The sequence below is a fragment of the Coturnix japonica genome, chromosome 4 (genome assembly GCF_054131305.1).
Source record: "Coturnix japonica strain WE chromosome 4, WE-NBRP24, whole genome shotgun sequence".
Lineage (NCBI taxonomy): Eukaryota > Metazoa > Chordata > Aves > Galliformes > Phasianidae > Coturnix > Coturnix japonica.
In genome coordinates, this window is record NC_140666.1 from 29127771 (window position 1) to 29150124 (window position 22354).

At 37.4% G+C, this 22354-nt stretch overlaps 1 protein-coding gene across 11 annotated transcripts in view; it reads right to left on the reverse strand.

Annotated features, from left to right (window-relative positions):
* The window catches only part of MARCHF1 (membrane associated ring-CH-type finger 1), a 195243-nt gene that overhangs the window by 19937 nt on the left and 152952 nt on the right, over positions 1–22354 (reverse strand). For 6 of the 11 annotated variants that reach the window (XM_015860933.3, XM_085544807.1, XM_015860932.3 and 3 more), the window contains 3 exons: positions 14946–15025; positions 13921–14661; positions 3205–3385 (listed from right to left, as the gene is read on the reverse strand). In XM_015860933.3, coding sequence (XP_015716419.1) covers positions 3205–3385; positions 13921–14606 — 867 coding nt within the window. In that variant the 5' untranslated portion in view covers positions 14607–14661; positions 14946–15025. The remainder of the gene's footprint in view (positions 1–3204; positions 3386–13920; positions 14662–14945; positions 15026–22354) is intronic. The other 5 variants (XM_085544810.1, XM_015860934.3, XM_032443962.2 and 2 more) reach the window with 1 other exon arrangement.

The following is a 22354-nucleotide window of genomic DNA, read 5'->3' on the forward strand; positions in this document are numbered from 1 at the left end:
TATTCAAAAAGGATTTTATTATAAAGCTCGAGACTTTGATTTTTAAAAAAAGTTACAAAATGTTGAGGATGCATGAATAAAGATGGTAATTCACCAGTTGAGTTGAAATGGTTTTGTGTTACAGTTAATTCCTGCCTTTGTAATACTGCCAAAATGTGTAGGTATCTGTTATTTAGTTCTGTAAGTTCTTCTTTAAGCAGACCGGTATCTGGAGCACTACAGAAGTATTACAATGAAGCTCAAGAAGGGAAGGTTTAGACTGGATGGCAGGGAGAAGTTCTTCACAGAGAGAGTAGTGAGGTGCTGGAAGAGGCTGCCCTAAGAGGCTGTTGATGCCCCAACCCTGGACATGTTCAAGGCCAGGTTGGAAGGGAACCAAGGCAGCTTGGCTAGCATCAGATATGTAGGTTGGTGGCCCTGCCTGTGGCAGGGTGGTTGGAAATTGATGACTCTTTGGGTCCATTCCAATCCAAGACATTCTATGATCCTGTGATTAATTTATCAGAATGAAGCAACGTACAATCAAGAACTTAACTCCACAGTTTCACACTGTAAGTAAGGTAGGAATTAAAAAATCAAAATTGGTTAGGAAACATGACCCTTTATAAAATGCCACCTCAAACCCAAAACCCAGGTCTGTTGGCCATGGAAAAATACCTCTGGAGCTGGCCAGAAAGTTTCAATTTAGGGAAAATTTATTTCTTATTCTTTTTTTTTTTTTCTTTTTTTTTTTTCTTTTCTTTTTTTTTTTTTTTTTCCCCCGCTAATTAAAATGATTTACATGGGGAATTAAATAATCAGTCTCCTCTCAGAGCTATACCTGTGGTCTTTTGTCAGAGAAACACTGAAATGAAATGTCTTTTCAGAATGTCTCAAAGTACAAAGTCAAGTCTTGGCAAAACCTACGGCTCTCAGGAAAGCCTGGAAGTCCAGAGTTGCCTTAGTGACCTCCAGATCCTCCAACAAAGTTTGTGGAGAGCTTCAGCTTTATGAGCTGCCAGTCCCACAGCTCTGTGGTCTCTGGCAGTCTTTAGGCACTACTGGGAATGCCCCACAGATGGCATTTTGGACTCCCAGGCTCCAAAAAAGCTTGCATGATGAATGAGCAAGAAACTTCTTGTTTCAACAGAATTTTCCTCTTTTTGCAAAATATATACACAAATTTAACAAAACAGAGTTTTTAATGACTTTTAAAAAAGATGTTCTGTTGGAAAGTTACTAGGCAGCTGTGCTCTCATGGTAATTCTTACTAAAATTCTCTTCCCCCTTAACCTGTTTTTGCTATATCTGTTAAAATTGCATGCTTTATCGAACAGCTTCTCATAAACTGGATAGCATTTCATAAATCTGTGAAAGATGGTGATGATAGTGCATACACTTACTAAGGATCATACATTTAGTTTAACACATGAAAACTGTCATGCTTGGAAAGCGATAAATGTAAATAACATAATCAATTTTAACTTTAAACAGTGAAAAAGTTTCCAAATTCTAGTTATGAGGCAGACTCTGCAATTAGATGCTGGTTCCATACCGTATTGAAAAATATTTTTTTTAGCAATGTGTTTGAAGGAAGTATTTTGCCATCTTTTTACTGTCAAGTGAGATAAACTACAGCACTGTCTTGAGCCAAAACAAAAATATTCTCTCTGAAAGAAGAGGTTCATATTTGCTACTCTGGAAATCAAAACATTACCTGAGAACCAGTGCTAAAAAGATGTGGTTGAAAAGCTTAATGATGTGCTAATCATTCAATTAAGAAAATATAGACTTGTGGGAATGGCAATGACATTTTAAATCAGCCAGTACTACACTAATTTAGTCATATGTGAAAAAAAGATAAAAAAGTGGGTGGGCTGCAATGATAACACACAGTTAAAAGTTACTACTTCTGGTATCAACAGCACTTGTGATATCAATAGTTATGCACATTTCTCTCTCCTTTTCATGTAGGATGCTATACGTCTTATTTCCCAATTTTTAGGACACTAATTACCTAACATAATGCTTAAAACACTGCTTACTGCAAAAAAGATATGCTACAGGCAGGGGATTTTATACTACTATCTCCTTCCTGACACATTATCTAAAATTTATCTGTTATTACTAAAAACTGAGTCAATGTAATTAAGTTTTGAGCCATCATCTTTTGATTTACATAAGTTTCGATTGCCATTCTACCCGGCAAGGTTTTGCTTGTCAAATCAGCTCCAGCACTCTCTCCAACAGTTATCATCAGGAACTTAATGGACAATATCTCTGGATGAAAAATGAGCAAGGCATTCTATTAGCTTTACTTTCTCTTGAGTATTACCAATGCAAGGCTGACATGACAAAATGTCTTCTGCCTTCAAAACACCACCACATATGCATATACTAGCTATAAGCAAATAGAATCTATATGTTTTTCAAGGCATCTCACTCTGAATTTTAAGTCAAAAGCTGCCATGTACTAGATTGACTCATACTTCAAATATGTGGCAAAATCCAAAATGGATGAAAGTATTTTTATAGAAAACGTACAGGAGAAATTTACGCCAAAGAGAACAAAAGCTGCATATGCTTAACGAACCCTTCACTTTCCCCATATTGACAACCCGTGTACCGTTAAGTTGATTTATCCTGGAAAGTAGATGAGTACAGATAACACAGACTTGACTTTCAAGATGCAAGATTTCCCTGTAGTTTAGGTGCCATTAATTAAACAACATACGAGTGATTAATTTGCCCACAGCTTTAACAGTTAAAACAGATGCAGGTAAAGTGACTGTGTTATTTCATAACTGCCATCTCCACATTAGTATAAGCCTAATTCTCAAGCAGAAGTTATGCCCTCAATGGAAGAACTAATGGCCAAAGAGAGCTGTGTAATTCAGGAGTAAAATGTGATAAGTAAGATTTCTTTCTGGCTTAAAAATAGGCAAATCAAACTGTAGCAAAATGCAGAATACAAATATTCTAAATGCGAAAAACTATTATTTGCACATTTATAATGTATGCATGTGGAAAGAGTGCCTTTATTCAATCTAAAATAATTCACTTATATGCCAACGACAACAACAACAAGAAAAAATCTCTAGGACTGATTTAATAACAGCAAATACAAAGACATTTTAGACATTTCTGCAAATGTACTGGCACTTTGTGCAGCCATTCCAGCCAGCAGCTGACACTACAGTGTAATTAATTTCAAAAGCACCATACCTTCCGAAGAGGTTTGAGCTTGGTCTCCATTATAAAGTCGTACTTGCAGAGTTCACAGCAGCGTGTGTCTGAGCTCTTAATCCACTGGTGCAGGCAGGCCTGATGTACAAAGCGCAAGGTCCCTGTGCAGCGACACGGTGTGATGAGGGGACTTTCATCATCTCCCTCACAGTGACAGATCCTGACAAGGCAGACAGCAAGAACTAGTGAGGAAACCTTCAAATCAGCACTGAAAAGGCACTGGTTTACTCTCATTTTAAGACTTGACATTTATAAGACACAAGGTATATGACCCTTCAGATTAAGGCCCGTGAACATACTCCTTGTTCCCTTCTGTCACTTAGTAAATTCTCTTCATTTAGCTATTTCCCTTTGAATTTGCTATGTGAGCTGAAGGTGAATCAAAAGGAATAGACTGTCCTCCAGTTCTGCATGGCAAAACCTTTAAGACAAATATCTGTGCTCTTTCTTAACGTTAGAGTTGAATAGCACTTGGTCTGTAATTAATGAAAGAAAACACCCCAAATCAGCATAATCTAATGCCAAACTGAAAATATCCAGTATGAAAAGTACAGTAAATTCGTGGGATACATATTGATAGTTACACTTGGTCTGTAATTAATGAAAGAAAACACCCCAAATCAGCATAATCTAATGCCAAACTGAAAATATCCAGTATGAAAAGTACAGTAAATTCGTGGGATACATATTGATAGTTACACAATTAAAAGGATTAGAGAACAGTTCTGAGCACACTCTGGAGTAGTGCCTATAGCATGCGTACACACATCCACATACTTCCTAGGAGGCAGGTGTTAGAAAGTCATAACCCTTTTCAGTCTACTTTTCAGAAGTAGATATCTGCATTATCTGGGAAAACAAAAAACTAATACAGCTGCAAGCAGACCCTAAGGCAGATGGTGGTCTCAGAAGTGTCATGACCTTGTAATGGGATACAGAGCTTTTCACACTGCAGTTTCACATACAATAAGTGTCATAACATTACAATCTGATTTTTTTTTTTTTTCCTGTGACATATGTCCAAACATCTGGTTAATATTCCTCTATTCCAGACAGACCCCTGATCACAGCAGAACACAACATCAACTTTATTTGTAAGCATCCCTATGAGGACAGAGCAAGCTCTGCAGTAAGCATGAGGCCTAATCAAACACCTGAAGGGAAGGAGGGTCTACCTCAGGGAAGAGCAAGTCCCTCCCATCTACATTTCAGATAAAAAACAACAAAACACTCAAGGCTTAATGAATGTCTGAAAAGTCAGACTGCCACGGAAGGGGGGGGGGGGGGGGGGGGAGTCTGAAAACTGTTACTTCAAAATAGGGAAGTAATAGCAACAGCACAGACACTTGCATCACGCAAACAAAACTTTCAGCCTAGCCCTTCAGAAAGGCAGGCTCACATACATGCATGCAAAAGTCTGAGCAATGCTGGTCTGAGGAGCAGCTGCGGAAGGATGGCTACATTGCTCCTGGGGTACAAAAAGAGCTCAGGAGGGCCCTGCAGAGAGAATCAGCCTTCCTAGAGCTGGGCACAGGAGGGAGGGTGATTGTTTCACCCATAGCAGTGGGCCCACAGCAGGCACCCCAGCAAAGATCCCACAAGTATGAGGAAGAGGACTCAAGGTGTAACGGAAAACTTTATGGATCAAGAATAGCAGCTTCACTATTCTTTCATGGCATAGCCTAAAGCCAGGAGAAAACAAATTCACACTCATGAGAAAGCAGAACAACGCTGCTTTGCTAGATCTGTAGCAGGAGAGAAAAACACTAGGAAAAAAAATGAAGCTCTGCAAACATAGTACATAAAAGCAGGATTTTCAGTGTCTGACTTGGTGCCCATAAGCATCTTCTACCCATGGGAGCAGGAGAGGAAAAGATCTGCCACTTCTGCCTTGGACACATTCTAGTTTAGAGACACACTTTACAAGAACTCCATTTGCAATCTTGTCTTTGTCTCAGGCAGCTAAATGCAGAGTGGCTTAGTTCTTACACAGAAACGTGTTGTATGCTGTCTTCTTATTGAACCTGCAGCAGTAGAACTACATTTGTCAAAACAGGGAATAGTTATTTCTCAACAAATTCTCATTCCCAGCTGAGAGTTACACAAAAAAACATCATTTTCTTTTTAAATTAAAGCTATTTCCCAAAGGAAAGCTAGTATTCTTTGTTCATTTAAATTCAAGCTATACATAATTTATTTTACAGGCTTAGCATTTAAACCGTTTAGAAATTATACAACTGATCCAGGTACCCAAGAGTGTTTTTTCTACTATTGCCAGAATTGTTTTAAATTACTGCAAGCACTAAAATACAATCCTAAAACTCCACTGGGATCTTTAGATAAAGTGACATTGCAAATTTGAAATAAATAAAAGCACTGTTCAGTAGAAATAGTTATATAAAAAACAGCATATGAATTATACATTCTATTTGTGCTTGTGTTGTACATAAGTTACAAGCTCAATATATAAATAACAAGGTAATGTTAAGTATGTACAATATACAGAGGTTCCAGCTAATTAATCTAAAGATCTCTTCTAGCTTTCTAACCAAGAAATATGTAATGAGAAGAAAAATAAACTTCAAATGGAATTAAAGTCCAGAGAACACAACCAAGGGCATGGTTTTCATTAGCTTGAATGCTCTTTGGTGCAGTTTAGGTATTTGTTATTAATTTATCCAGAAGAAATTAGCTTAGAAGAAACCTGTGCTGCTTAAACTCAGAAACACAGTCTTTAAAAGATAGGTGGGTGCTGACAGTGACCGAAAAAGGTACGTGCTTACTTTTTTTAAAGACTTTTACTAACTTTTAATATCTCACTAAGAATGAGCACTAAAACAGAATTTCCTGTGGTTTTGCTCTTTGCTATATTTACTTACCATGTGCATCATAATTATCACCATCACAGGAAATACATTATAAACAGTGGCTTTGAAAAATCTGCTGTGTTAACTGAGGTGGGGATACACTGCATAGACTCATCTGAAGTGTAGCTAAAGCAGGTGGGAAGCAGAGGACTTCTATTCTAGTCACCTATTTTTACATCATCACAGCTGTTCAAAATTTCCACCCCTGAGACTTTAAAGGCCTGAACTCATCCTGGGGGTAACACTGGCTTACATCCTTCAGAAGTGAGGTGATGGAGATTTATGTACAAGTTGTAGTGCAGCACTGATTAATAGCTCAGACAGACCTATAGGATTTGTGTGTTCAGCTATTCTGAACTTTCTAATCCTTAGCTAGAAAAATGGCCTTCATTATACAGCAATACTTTTGACTCTCTGGCAAAGGAAGGGAGGGAACGAAGACAGCTGTCTGACTGAAACCCTGGTATTAGAATCCCTTTTCAGTCATTCACTGAGCCTGCAAATTTATTTATTTATTTATTTTTCAGGTTCGGCAGCTGAGCGCTGCTAAGATTCCTACATGCATTGTCTAGGGAAAAAGACGAGTGCTATGGCTGTGTTGAGGCCAGGCTCCAAAAATCAAAAGTTTACTGAGAAGAAACAATTTAAAATGATTTCTCAGCATTCCCTTTGGTTCAAATAAGTCCAATCAATTAATCACCCAAATGATAATGAAAATTTCACTGACAATACAGTGCTTGATTGTGTGTGACATATTAAACTTTGTACCACAATGAGTACGCAAAAGGAGCTGCTAACAATTTAAGGTCTATCACCTTCTTCACTGAAGGGCATTTTGATATTGCATATATAGAAATTGATTTTATTCAAATCGTGAGATACTGCTAAACTAAGAACTCAGAAGTTAGGCATCTTGAGTATTCAGTACTATCTTTAAATCCACGTCAGTGAACTATTTTCCATTCTTTCCTCAGTCCTGTTTCCTTGCAAAAGTTAGGAGATGGGAAGAAGAGTATGAAATGATGGCAACCTTTTGCAGACATTCATATATAAATTGGATTTAGGTTCATATACAGAAAAAAAAGCAAGTAACATCTCAGACGTCCTTCACATCTCATCAAAGTAAGTTGTGGGGTTTCTTTCATTCAGATAATCACTTCTTACATAATCCTAGTTTAAAAGGTCAGCTAAAATAAGTATTAATCAAAGAGCTCAGATGGAAAATTTTCAGTTTTTCATGACAGTGGTTTCGTTTGGCAAAATCACAGTAACCAAAATTATGATCTAGAAATACTAGGTAACCTTATGTGGTTGCTTATTACCTGAGATGCTTATTAGAGGAGACTCAAATAGATCTAAACATGTTTGGAGCTTTCTCGTTGCATGCAAGGTGACAATATTGCTTAAGAGAACAGCTGCTAATCCCTACTCACACCAGAAAAAACAGCAGTTATCCTCACCTGTCTTTCACTAATCCACATTACTCTTTGGTAATTAAGAAAATAGCCAAGTAGAAAGTGCATATATTCTGCAGGAGTCTTATGTGCAGTATGAAAATTATTTGGCAAGCACTCCTCTATAACATTATCTATACAGCTGATTTCTGTAGACTGTTGTCAGAGAGGGTTGATTAAGGATAAGAATCAATCAGCATGTCCCTGTTAGAGCTTCAAGCTATGTAAGAATGTCATAATTGGCAGCTGGGAAAAAGTTTGCAGCAATTTTGCATTACCAGAATTCCTTCAGTAGATTCCGTATTAGGGAATTAAGAAGCCATCCAAGCGGTTAATAAAATGTTTAAGGATTTTTGGCCATTGCATATTGACAAAGGGTTTTGCTGCAGAAAGGAAGCACAGAGAGCTTTACTAAACTTTCTCAAAAATGTGTCTATTCTAACTAACTAACTATAAATATATATATATATATTATTTTTGGTGAGAAGAGACTGAAAAATCAAAATGTTTCCCATCACAGATAAACATGTCTGGAGTGATAATGATTATGCAATGACAGACCATTACCTAGTTTGGAGAGTACATCTCATAGCAATATTTAACTGCAACTGAAGACAGCTTAGTCAGGGGGATCAATTGTAATAGCTGTAAAATGTTGGGCCAAGTGGATCTGTGGCTTTGATCAGAACTATGCAGATGATTATCTTATTTTGAACTCCACAGGTTTGCAAAAGCTTCCCTAGAATTTCTTGTTACTATCTGATACTTTTAAAAAAACAAAACAATCTGATGTGTCCAAGAAAAAGAATGTTCTCCCTTTCCCCAAGCTTATATAGGGCATATAGTGCTCTTAGATAGTTTGAACCTAATGCTGTAATGGAATGTACTTTATGAACAACTCAAAGAAAATGAGTGAATTATTCATTATTAAAGAAACTGAAAAAATATCAAACTCTGCTCCTGCATAATTTAACACTAAAAAAAATCACTAAATATGTTCACCTATCAATATACTAACTACAGCATGCCATGTTTCTCCTGCTTTTATTTTTCAGGCTGTTTTTTGTTTTGTTTTGGTTTGATGTTTTCAGTTCCTGATTTCATTTCCATTTTTTTCCACTATTAAATCTTAAAGTGATCGAAATGTAAACCGGTCTTCCTCTCCATTTAAAAACAGTCTGAATGAAGCACATTAATTCTGCATACCAAATGTAATCAAATTGTATACCTCTTCCCTGTCACTCCTGCCCTTCCATTATATTATACAGTCAGCTGCCTTTATCTGACTAGAGAAAAACACATTTTGAAAATGTTACACCACACCAGTGTAATTTCATAACAGTTTAAGCAAAGCTTTCTCTTGATTTCTGTAAACGTGATCAAAATTTGCAAGAGACCCAAGAGCAAATCACATTAGCAAAAGTACACTAAATCATTTATTTTGTCAGCGTTTCTGGTCCTTCCATTAATCTTCCATTATAGGTGATAAATAGGATATCTAACCATCTAAAGTTACAAGTAATTTCTGCCTCAGATGCACTGTCAATACAATTCAACATACATGTCAGACAAGATTTACTGCACTGATACAAGGTGAAGAAACTAAGGACTGCATCTTAAAAGGATTTAGATTTCTTTCTACTCACCTATTTAAAGTCGAATAACAAAATTGCCTATGGAACACTTTAAGTCTTTAAGTACTTACAAATAGGACCCTTCAGACATCCTCTTATCCAAACTTTCTGGCAGGAAATTGTGTTATTTCATTAACTAAATGTTAGATAAAGAAAAAAACAGGTTTTGAGAGAAAGAAGCAGGAACAGGACTCATTTCTTACTCCATATGTGACCTTAACCACAACAAAAATTTGCTTGCCTTCTTTCAGATATTTTTGCATTGTACTGAACCATGGAGAACTCCCAAAAGATAATGCATAACCAGATGGCTAAGCAGGTGACAGGTGGGACTCCGAGCCATCAGGCAGAGAAGAAAACTAACCAGGATTTGATACTGATTTAAAGGATGATGAACCACCATTATCTAGATGAGGAGATTCCTATTGAAACGTCACTTATAACAAGAAAGCTTTAATCAGGAATGGAAACCGCAATAGTAATTCTTACGAGGCGCCAACAGGTGGGAAAAGATTCAGAGATTTGGTTCATAAAAGGGAATGTAGCAACTTATGAACATAAGGAATATAGGTTAAACAGCCCCTTCAGCCTAGCATTGAGAGGTGGCAGTTCAACATCCTCTAGTTCCTGGTGACTCTGGAGAACTCTATATGGTATTTCAAGTCTATATATTCTGCACTACAGTTTAAATTATTCACTGAATCCAACTTGAGTTTCACTATAAATATTTCAAATGAGTGTTCAATTTCAGTGGTAGTATTTGAGTCTACATATCTTTCACTGTTTATCTTCTTTCCTCAAGGCCAGCCTCTGAAGACTTGTTCCTTCCCAAGAGGCTTCTTGTCTGTTAAGTCTGAGAGCACTCTACCGTACAAGTAACAGAGGATTTAAGGGTTTTTAATGTGCTATACTACTTTTTCAGGTTCTGCTTTATTTCATAGTATGAAATAAAGTGTTAAAAAACTTGATTTCACAGAGATAAACTACTCAGTCTATGGTCTGCTGTATAGTGCAATGCATACCATTTCTATCTATGATTGTGTTAACACATAGAAATACCCACTCCTCTAACTATTCTTTAATCAATGTCCTAGAATTTAAAGATGATTTTCAAAAGTGATAAAGTATATTCTACAGATTTCATTATCCAATCTCATTAATCCACTTACTACCTCTGGCAATCCTTAACAGTCCTTTTATGCTCTGCTGTGCTATTTACTCCTCTAATAAGGGCATTCCTCTACCTGACTACATAGAGTCATTATGGAGCTCAAAGTAATCAGCATTCTACTTCCAGTATGCTTTTTTTTTTTTTTTAATAGTGAGAAATTCCATCTTATCTAAATGTGTGTGGTTTCTTACAGCTAAGTATGTTTCAGTGTTATTGCTGACATGACTGCATCACCGCTGCAGAAAGATCTTACACTGAAAATCTAAGTCAAACAAAGTAACTTTCAATTCTTTCAACATAAATAAGAAATATACCATACAATTAACTCAGAGTTGATACACAAAGCACTTACAATACACTAACTATTAGCATGCTATCAACTAATCCTTTTTCTTTGCTTAGTAAGTCCTATCTGAAAAGCCACAGGACTAAATCCTCACAATCCATTCATTTCATCAAGTCCCACACACAGCTTCCTCCTTCAGGGACAAACGCTCCTGCAAACTAGAGAAAGATACTTCTGAGGCTGCTCCTTAATCCACACGGCAATCTCCATACACAATGAGAATCTCAGAAACAGGGCAGAGTAGAAAAGCTGAAAGTAGTAGAAAACCTACTCTGTGAATCTCATATATAGATAGAAAGAAGGTGCTATAGCAACTCAGAATTGACAGAACTTATATAGTTGTCTGTAATCACAGAGAAACATTCCTTCTAATGGACTCAAGAAGAAAGAAATAGGTTCAGGGAAGAGGTTGTAAAGAACATCATTAATGTCGTGTCATTGTTTCATCACTTTGGAAACAGAGAAAGAGCAATACAGAAGGGGAAATGGCTCACTTGAAATGACCAAGAGGCTTGAGTCAGACCAGCTAAAGTATATATTGCACCATGGTACTATACTTCTGTCTTCCTGTCACATTCCTACAAATACAGCTAAATGCAAATAGAAGAAACTGCTTATACTCTTTCCTGCATGTATAAATGTATTCTCACTGCCAGTAACAGATGAGGAAGTAAAGCAAAGCATTTGAAGAAAAAACAACTGGCAACAGGGTAGGTTTAAGCCTGCTCTGTATCTTCACACACCTCATTTAGGTGAGAGACATTCCTCTTTTTGTCACATCAATTACAAGACTGGAATATCTTTGATGAAAACCTTCAGAAACACTTAAAGAAAATAAAATTTCCACATCACAACCAGCTACGTTAATTCCAGTCTTAGAACAATTGTAACCAAAAAGCCTTTTATATTACTTATGCAGAAAAAAAATGGTTCCTGTACATATGCACATCTCTATTAAAATGAATTTTGTTGTTTGTTTCGGAAGCAGAGAGATTGTGAATCTGAAGAAAAAAAAAAAGCCACAGATGAGTTAACCAAGTGTGTGGACCTGACTTGAAAAACAGAACCTACAGCCATAAAAACACATCTTTTTTTTTTTTTTTTTTTTTTTTTTTTCCCTATTAAGATAACTTAGCAGCTATAAAAAATTAACACTCTACTGATTCTGTAATGTTCTTCCTCAATGTATTTTCATCACTACAATACACCAGGCAATGACAGCAAATAATAAATCATTATCCCTGACAATGAAGAAAAGAGCAATTATGACTCTTGACAAATTTTGCACAGCAGGTCAAGTTACCCCCTGTGCCAGCTTTAACTCCAGTTGTCCAAAGAGCACCTTGAATGATGGCGAGCACAGGAACATTTCCCCATTAAAAGTTTTCAATCTTCCCCTACTAAACAAGAGCCTAGTTGAAAGGTTTGCATGCACACCCCAAAATTTCAACCCTCTTGAAAAAAGTGCCTGAATAATTATAATGAAATTCAGTGAGTTTATGCAAACTCTGAAGTTCACTTTCATCTGAAAGCAAAGTCTAAGTTTAGAGACTTAAGTGGCAGAACTAAACTACACACGACAGTTAGAAAGCTGTGACCTTATCTTTAGTGTTGTAGTCAAGCCTGCAGAAAGATCCACACTAAAAAAAAATGGTTTTATTTGTTGAATATTTCTATTCAGTTACTAATGACTAAGTGGTCCTATTATATATGTACTGTACCTATGACACTGGATGATAGAATCATATCTTCAATACTTGCTCGCTTGGTGGTTCAGAAATTTAAGACAACTCTGCAGTTGTGATCTCTGCCCACTTCTGTATCACTCCAGACAGACATATTTCAAGTGCTTCAGAAATCTGTAACACAGTTACAGAAATACAAAGACACAGCAGTGGTGGTAAGGTGAAGAGGTCCCAAGCCCGTGGTGTGTTATAACTTTGCAAGCTCATGTACAGACACAGCTGGACTTCACTCAGAACACTCTTAAATTACCAGGGGAGACACCAGCCAGACAACTGAAAGGCCCATTCTTACTTGGTAAGTGTTCATTAGTTCACATAGTTCACAACTACAGGGAATGCAGAACTAGCTGTATGAGTAAGGGCTTCTATCTCTTGCTATGAAAAAGCACAATGTCTGCCTGTAGTTTTCTTTTCAACACCGGGATCTTTAAAGCATGTTACTAGGTTGAAGTACACCCTGAAACTGCATGCCGTGGTATACTGAACATCCTCATCCTGACTGCTTACATTTTCATGCAAATTTCTTCACAGCAAAGAAAATAGGACATTTCTGGTTACCACATCAACAAACTAAGCCTCATCCTGATTTACACTCTGTAGAGTTAATGCTAGCACACAAGTTTTGAAAGAGAACACAGTCCTGTTTCAATTCTGTCAGACTAGTTGGACAGCACATTTTCATTTACCATCTGACTGCGTAACTCACATCCACATAGTTTTGTAATCCAAATTCAGATATTTGCTCAGAAGTGGGCAGCTTGCCTTCGTTTCCAAGGAAAGCACACACCTTTCGATTGCATGTTTCACTATAAGGATATGAAACTGTCAGATACCAATTCTTCTCTAAAGAGAACTGCTGGTGTTGCTTTTTCTTTCTCAAACCTTATTCTAACATTTACTCTGCCCAAACATCCTTCGTACCATTCCAGTCTTTGTGATGACTAATGAACTATGAGCCCCTACATGTTCACAGTGCAGAGGTGTTCAGCAGTGTAACAACACAACTTAGGCCTGACTGGAAAGACTGTTTTGCAGGCATCAGATTGTTGTGTAATGGCACTGAGTCAGGACCAGAAATTTGTTCCACATAAGTCAATGAAAAATGACACAGAGGGAGCAAAGCTGGATTCAAACCAATCATCTCAGAGTGAAAAACTCTATATCCCATTGCACTGAGCTACCTGGCACTCTTCCTTATTCTCTGGAGATGAAAACAATAATATTGTCAGAGCACACAATGTGTCCATCCTCCTGAGGAAAAACCTAATGCATGAAAACATTTGGTTCCCTTGCAGAATTATTGGTTTTTAATAAGGGAAGTACACCTTCAGACTAATACCTGCTCACTTCTCTGTAGAGGTTTTGTGTCACTTCTTACAGCCTGTCTAGCAGTTTATGACAGAGAAACAATGACAGAAGGTCCACAGCAGTAAGAAATTCCTTCTATGAATGTAAAATCTTTCTTATCAAGGACTAACCTGCATACTTCTAAATCATCAGACCAGTCATCACACAACACTGGAGGCTTCTGAGCAGTGTCTGTCACTGTGGGCCCTGCCCCAAAAGGTGCTCCACTGTCTGGGGCAGCCAGAGCGTCACTGCCAGAGCCTGCCTCCGCAAAGCAGTCCTTGATGTCTTTATTGCGTCCGAGGCACAAAGATGCAGGCTGCCCATCTCTGCAATAGCTTTTCCCTTTGCTTTTTCCACATTTTCGTGAGGAAATCCTCGCTTCCTGAGATGATGCTGAAGACTGTGATTCCTTAAACCTTGGAATCCTTCTTCTGTGATGATTTAAAGTAGGATTCTCAGTGTCAGGTGCATCCTGCTTCTTTTTCCCTGTCTCCAGAGTGACAAGTTCAACAGCATTATTGTTTGAGGACCCATCGTGGTTACTGCATGATCCCTTACTCTTTCTCCCTTTCCTGGACATTCTGGCTTTTTCTCTTGCTCTCCTCCTAGCCTGAGCCCACTGACTCTCATCTGAGGATGATGATGAATCAGGTGCATTCCAGTTGAATTTTGCAGCCTCGGGATGTAATTTGCAGTCTTTCCCCTTTCCTTGCTTTTCTGCATGCTCACCATTGTCTCCAGTTTCTCTTTTCCGCCTAAACCTTCGTTTCACTTGTTTCTTACCAGACTCCCTATTGGAAGGGGTCAGCACCATGACAGGGGTTGCATTTTCAAGCTCATCTTCTGACAAATCATGCAAAGTAGTAGATCTAGACAAAGCGGTAAGCGAAGGAAAGGGATGGAAATAGTATGGGTGGGTGGAAAGCGCAAGAGAGAAATCAGAAAAAAAGGGATGAAAAGGAGAACATGAATTGTGATATGAGACTGAAAAGCCAAAACAGAAATAAAACAGATCAAAAGGAAAAAAACTAAAGTCTATGAAATTATGAACAGTGTTATGCAGAAGCAAGAACTACATATTCTACACGTTACTTAGTAAAGGCAATAACAAAGGAATATCAGTCTGATTAGATACATTTTTCTCAGCACATACCTACAAATGTCCTGAGTGGAAGGGCAGACAGACAATCGTGACTGACTCCTGGGAGCTGTTCCTGTAGTAGGGCTGCTTGCCTGTTGAAATAAGTTAGACAGTTTGGAATCCTTGTCCATGAAATACATTGCAGATATTTTACTGCTTTGCCACATGATTACAAAATTAAAGTAACTGCTGCTGCTGTTCATAGCGTACTGCTGAACAAATGCAAGTTCAAAAATACAGGAAGCCTGACCAAAAGCAAAACCTATTTGTGGAACTAAATATGACTGAAGTGTTTCAGCTGTCATTTGCTTATGACTACTTCTTGTCACTGTTTGAGGAAGCAGCTTTCAACATCTGAGATTTCAATTTGGTTTCTATCTACCGTAAATGTTTGATGGGAAGGGATGCTGGTTTTATTTCATGCAGTAAAACAATCATGATGATTCCTTTCAAAACAAAATAAAGAGCTTCTACATTATGCTGAGTGATGAAGAACACAAAGTAAACCTATGCTGAGCAGCCTGAGGAAACATCAAGAAAATTCAAGTATGTTTTAAAAGGTTTTTAAGGCAATTGCATCTTCAAGAAGAGCTGAAAAATATTAAACCGATGAGCCTGGAAAGACCAGTGTGCAGGCTGCAGCTCTACAGAGCTGATCACATTTGCAAATAGCAGGAGAGAGAGAGAGAACACGTGTAGTATATGACATTTTGCTCTTAAGATTGTTGCTACAAATTGCAAACTGTTGCTCAATACTTCTGCTGGAAACTTATTTTGAGGGCGTTAACAGAAAACTCTTTCAATCTGTCTCACATTTTTTTCAGCAGCATAGCTGCACGGAATCCAAGTTTTAATCCAAAGCCTTGTGATTCTTCACTCACCTGGTACAGTATTGTGAGGAAGTGTATTGCATTATTAAGGCAATAGCATTCATATAATTCATAAGGACTTAAGCTTTCTGTATGGAACTCTGTGCCACTGTGAGTGCCACAACCAAATGGAGACAAAAGAATGGTCTGATCAGGATACCATCAGAGACTTGACAGCAATGCTTTTCAACTCAAATAATCTAGCTTTAGGAATTCAGGCACTCTTATTTACCTCATGATGTGCTATCACAACATCAAAAATGTGACCGGTTGTTTACTACTACATACATAAAACGAAACTTGGAGGTATGAAAATGAAACTAACATGAAAAATCAAACTGATAAAGCATTTGGGCACAATATTCAGAATGCATTTCAATGCTTTAGTCCACCAGGCAATGGAGGAACACTAGAATGTCTGCAGAACAAGTAGCAATGAGAAAAAAATATGTTCATACAAATATCCTTTTCTAAACAAGAAAAGTATCATTTCATGTTCCCTGAAGGAATATGATTATACACACTATGAACAATTGGAATATGTGTGGTTGGTACATATATACATATAATCTTTTTCCACTTTAGCCTCTGTAATCTGTTTTAAGTGATTAGGCACACCTTAAGCTGTTTGCACAGCTACTTAAAGAGGAAAGATGGCACGAGCATCAGAGCTACCTTGTTGGACTACATGCTGATACAGTTTGAAAAAATTCCCCTCCAGATAAACAGCAGGTGAAGGACTGCTGAAGAAATCCAGCCCCAGTCAAGGGTGGAGTACTGAATTCATCCCTACTTCCCCTTTTCTAGTTTGTCATTTTATTTTCTTTCTACTTTGCAGCTGCAGGGCTTTATCAGTGCTTCTCCCTGGATTTGTATTACATACAGTTCAAATTTGATCTTCAGTAGTGGTCAGGTTATGCCCACACCATAAAGGCAAGATTTACCCTTTGAATGGATACAGAGAACATCAAAACAGCACAATAACTGTACTGTAGTTCTGCATAAGTTCAAGAACGTTCCAACAGCTATTAGGACAGGAAGTCAGTCTGGCAATCCTTAAGAGGGTTGGATTCAAGCCAAGAATTAAAACAAATTGTTTGAAAAGCTTTTACACTTATTATTTGGGGCTGGAGACAGGTGGAAATCTAATTATTTTATGACAAAAATTACATTAGCAGCTTGATTGCTTAAATCTTACATTTCACTCTCAGCTGCACAGAGGTCTGGACAGTTTCAGCCCTGCTCAGTCACATTTACTTTCTAGTTCCCCTGCACTGGCATAATTACATTTTGTTCAGTTGCACGTAACTCAAAGAACGGTTTCTTTTCTTCTAAAACAATTTTCAACAAATTCCTGAGAGATGAATGCTTTTTGCTTATTTAATCCATATTGGAGCAAACCTGATGTCTGAGCAGGCAGAAAGGTTATGGGCAGACTCAATACTCAGAAACAAAGCAAGAGAACTCCAACATGCCAAGTTATGCGTGAGATAACTCAGGTTCTCATCTCAAATCATGTTCCGTTCAGCAGGCTTCTACAACTTTTAAATACAAATCATTTTATCTACTTTACAATAGCTTTAGAAGCTATGGTAAAATGAGCTATGGAGTGATTTCCAAAACTGAAAATGTTAACAAGTAGAACCTTTGTGCCTTGCAGGCACTGTGGGAAGGGTCTTATTTTACATCTAATTCCAGATTTATCTCTCTAAACTATATAGAATTGGAAAGACCTGTTATTGTCAAGTCTGCCCGCGCTACCACATGATTGTAATCACACTTAAGGACTTAAGTTGTTTTGAAAAACATGTGAAGTTCAGCTCAGCTGGAAGACCATTCCAGAGCTTTACCCCAAATCTCTTTGCACTTTCAACCCACCCACATTCTGACAGCATGACCTGCATTGACATAGCACAGCACTGCACACATCATTAACTTGCTGCTGCCTTGGACTGCCTGATGCACTGTGCTGCTACAAAAAGCAGTACCGAACAAGTTCATCACCCCCACTCATAATATATGCTTTTTGTATTTTAATCATCTTTAGTGCTGGTCTCAGTAACAAAATACAAAATTCTGTATGTGGTATCAAGTTTATTTTACAGGTGTATCGGTCAAACCATGATCATTTGTATATGGTCTGCTCATACTGTATCCATCTAGATAATGAGCTCTTATGGGAATGCATATATAACAGATGATGGGAACAGTCTCAGGCACACAGATCTCATTGTCAGAATCTCCATCCCATTGCTATATGACTATTTAGCTCACTGAATATTTTCAGATACTGTATTTGTTGAATAGAGGGATCAGATTGATGCTGTGGATTCCAATTCCACTTGGTAGACTGAACAGTGAATTCTTTTAGAAACAGTATTCCTTGAGCTGATGTCTATTTCAGACAGCAGTACTGTGCAGCTCATTAGAATGGCAAAACTAAACTAGCACTGTACTAGTTTTATTATAAATAAATTATACCAGCAGCATAATTAAGGGTGATAATTCAAAACAAAGTTGTCTCACAATGCTGTAAGAAAGGCATCTCATCTCTCTATGACACCAACACAAGAAACCTGAGGAATAATCCAACTCCAGCTGATTTGGCTTGGCAATTCAAAAATGTTGTCGGTAGATATTTTCAGTCACCGCTTTCTGCTTTCTTGGCCAGTTGAGATGCATCAAGGATATGCAATCCAGTTAATAAACATGTGATGGTGCTTATTCATAATTATTTTCAATATGTTCAACAGAAGTTGGACATACATTTTTCAAACACAATATTGATAAAATGTGGCATTTTCAGGGCAAGCAAGATAATCATTCATTTCACCCAATGGGAATCTAATGTCACACTCATGTCTCCGTGTTAAAGGAATGCTGCAAAAACCCATGTTGCCTTGTAATGGATATCCAGAATCTGATAGAAGTTCCCAGTTAATAACAGACAATGAGGGTCCTTACTGACCAACTACTGCTTAGCACTGCATGTTGAACCTAGACCAGGAACAGGGATTGTACTCTTCTTTATGAGCAAAGGGCTCTTTGCAACTAACAGAAGAGCTCAGTAAAGAGATGTTTTACAAGTGCAAAGCATTCGTGTCTGAACAGAGGTAGGCTTTAAAATAACAATCCAGCTGACATCAAATGGCCTCACAAATACCCCCCCGAAAGGTTAACGAATCTTCTAATGCCTCTGTTCTGAACAAGGAAGGCCAGAGGCATTTCAAAAAGCTGCTCAGCCTACAGCACCACTTGGGTAGAAAGTCACAGAAAATTGGCGGAGGTAGGGCAGGCAGGGAACATGACTAATGCTTTTATGCTCGCACTAAGTGTGCTTTATAGCAGCAATGCATCACAGAATCCTCCAGATCCCACCTGCTAATACAGTTAAAAAGCTGAAGCTTTATCCTATTAAAATAATGGTACCCCAAGGAACAGATACCTTAGAAGATTATAGCAGTTTGCACAGCAATAAAGCTCAGCAGGAGATCCAGTCTGCATATTTACACCTGAAAATCCTACTTGGTAAACAGTGTAGCTTTTTATATAACACATCAGTCTTCATAAACTTTTATAAGTTTATAAACTTTTAAAAGTTTGTAAGATAATAAGGTAATTTCTCAGGTCTAAAAAGATCAAAAACATGGTTGAAATAACTCAGGCTCAAATCCTAACCTTACAGCCAGGTGTATCTTATAACATGTCTTCTGAGATCCCATTTCCATTTGGAATTGAAACTTATGCTCTTTTTCTTTCCCCCTTCAGTAATTCAGAATGGAGCTCCTGCATTCAGATCTAGACATCATTACTGTCTGACTGATGGCTTTCCAGCAACCATTAAAGGAACTGGTAACTCAATTTGTTACATTTACTTTCACAACAAGGTTTGGTTTTGTGTTCTTTTTGGCGTACTTCTTCTCTAGGTATTTTATTTTTCTCCTTTCCCCTCCTTCCATCAGCCTCTGAAGGCACAGAATAAATAAAAAGTAACACAGAAAGAAAGAAATGAAATATAGTTATGATTGTGCTGACTGAAACTGTTCAGCTCCTCTGAAACTCACTGAGATCCTGTTATAGAACGGTTTGAAATCTAAACCACTAAAGCAGACTTACTTGCCACCAAAGTAAAATCAAAATCACAAGTGCAAAGTCTACCTTGTTGTTTAAAAAATAAATAAATAAATAAAATGAAACTAAGTAAGGGCAATTACAAATTCGACTTGCAGATTCAAAAAGCTTCCACTCTTTTTTTCTTCTTCTGTCTCACTGAGCTATGTTGACCTTTATTGTATAGGTAGCAATTCTAGTCAATTCTAGTCATTCTTCCCAGAAGTTCTGGTAACATAGGCTTTGAATTATCAGTTGGATTACAGTTTGCTTAAGTCTTTGTACTGCAGTTCTGCAATACTTTTGATTCGTATTTCTCCTCATTCTTTTTAGGCATTATTACTTTGTTAAGAAAAAATATTATATAGTTCCTAGAAAAACACTATTCATTGATTCACTGATTTATGCAACTGAAACCCCAAAGGGAGCTGCTCTTTTTGTAAAAGGTGCAGAGCCCTGAAGCCAGCAGCTTTTGACCGTCTGCAAGGAGCTCAGTACAAATGTTGCCCAAGGAAAGGTGAAGCACAAAACATTCACCTCCTTGCTACTGGATTTTATAGTATTTTACTTCCAAAGCAGCCAATATTTTAGATTTTTTTCTTCCAAAGAGAGCGTACATTTCTACATATCCCTCTACCTCCAGGACATAAAGCCTCAAAATATTTCTGTATGCTAACTAAACAGCTTTCAATCATATGGCACTCCTGCAATTCTCCCATGTGTGTGCATGTGTGGATATCATCATTATATTCAAACAACCTGGTGTGTCTATGTAATATTTATTTATTCTGGCCCTACAGAAGAAAGAGATCTAAATGTCCCAGAGCGAAAGAGCTGCATAAAGAATATTTATATGACTAAGCCAAAAGATAGTGAAACCTTAACATCCCATTTTAAAAAACAGAAGACACCATATTTTTTGCAGTACAAAAAGCCTCAGACTTTAAGCAAAAGAATATTTCATGTCAGCGCAGATGTAAAGTTTGCTTAATTGGATTATTTTCAGGACATAGCCCTGAAATGTGCTTCTGTGTGCCACCCCCTGTGAAAGAAATAAATGACATAACAAATTCCAGGACATACAGAGTTGGTATTTATAGATCGTAGCTCCTGTTAAAAACTGGCCAGTAAGCATATCTCATAACTTGAATGCCATATCTAATGGAAACAAATCATAGCTACTTCATCTATCTGTTACTGCATTGCATAAGACAGGGCTGAAATTGGTTACAAAACACTGTCACCTCTTCATCTACAGAAGTGGAAATTAAATAGGCATAATGCACGAAGAACACCAGTACTGACATAAAATGTGCAGTTCTTAACACATTTCAAATATATATCCAGTTGTATCTGGATGAGCTGGTGAGGTTCATTTAGGAAAATCCAGTGCAAACTACTGGTAAGAATTATGACTTAAGAAAGCAGAATCTGTATGAAATAGTACACTGTTTTTTTGCATGCACTCCTTTTCACTAGAGCACTAGTTTAAAACAGGTCAACCGTATCCTTTCACTAAGCTTACTGCAACTTGACAATGAATTCCTTGGACAAGCCACAAAGCATTGTTGTCAAAGAAGTCATACATTTGCATATAATAGGAAAAAAACAGCAATAATTTTAAGCTGTTGCATCTCATTCTTGTTTTTGTCTTTTCCACTCTATATTTTGATGAACAAAATACTTTTCACTAACTTGTTTGCTCTGCACTGTTGTTTTCTACAGTAATAGAATCATAATGAGAGTTAAGAGCTAAGCAAGTCTCCACCTTTGAAAATAATGATTTTGTTTATGAGCAAGAGGAATCATTTATATGACTAAGATAACATTTACACTCAAATTTTAATGCCAGTTCAGTATACATTATATTATTCATTGTAACAGTGCTTTTGAAGGGTGACATTTTGCACTTTACAAGAATAAGGACTTGTTTGTTCTTGGCTTATTTTCTTTTTTAAAAGCTCTGTTTTCTCTCAGTTCGGTTAAGATAGAACATCACATCAATTTTATACCAACTTACCAGGTCATTTTAAAATAAAGTAAATAAAGAGTAAACTAGGAGTTACACTCTGAAAGGACTGAAAAAAAGGAATCCATGGCAATCTGAAGAGAATCGCCACTTACTAGTGGTGTGAGACTGGCAAAGAATAGGAAGAATGGTATAAATTGATCTGATTTCAGCTGTACAGTCCTCTGTATCAAAAATGCAAGGGGCCATGCTATTACTCTTTAGGATTCCATCATCCAACAGTTACCCTGGAACAGTCCTCTCTCACAATTTGAGCACCTCAAAACAGTAAACTGGCAACAATACATACTTCATCTAAAACTTCATATCACCGAGAGTAGCCAGACCCGACATAAGAAATCATTGCACAGAGTGGAGACAAACATACACTGGAACCAATTCTTGCCCTTTTTCACTTTGTGTTGGTTTTCATA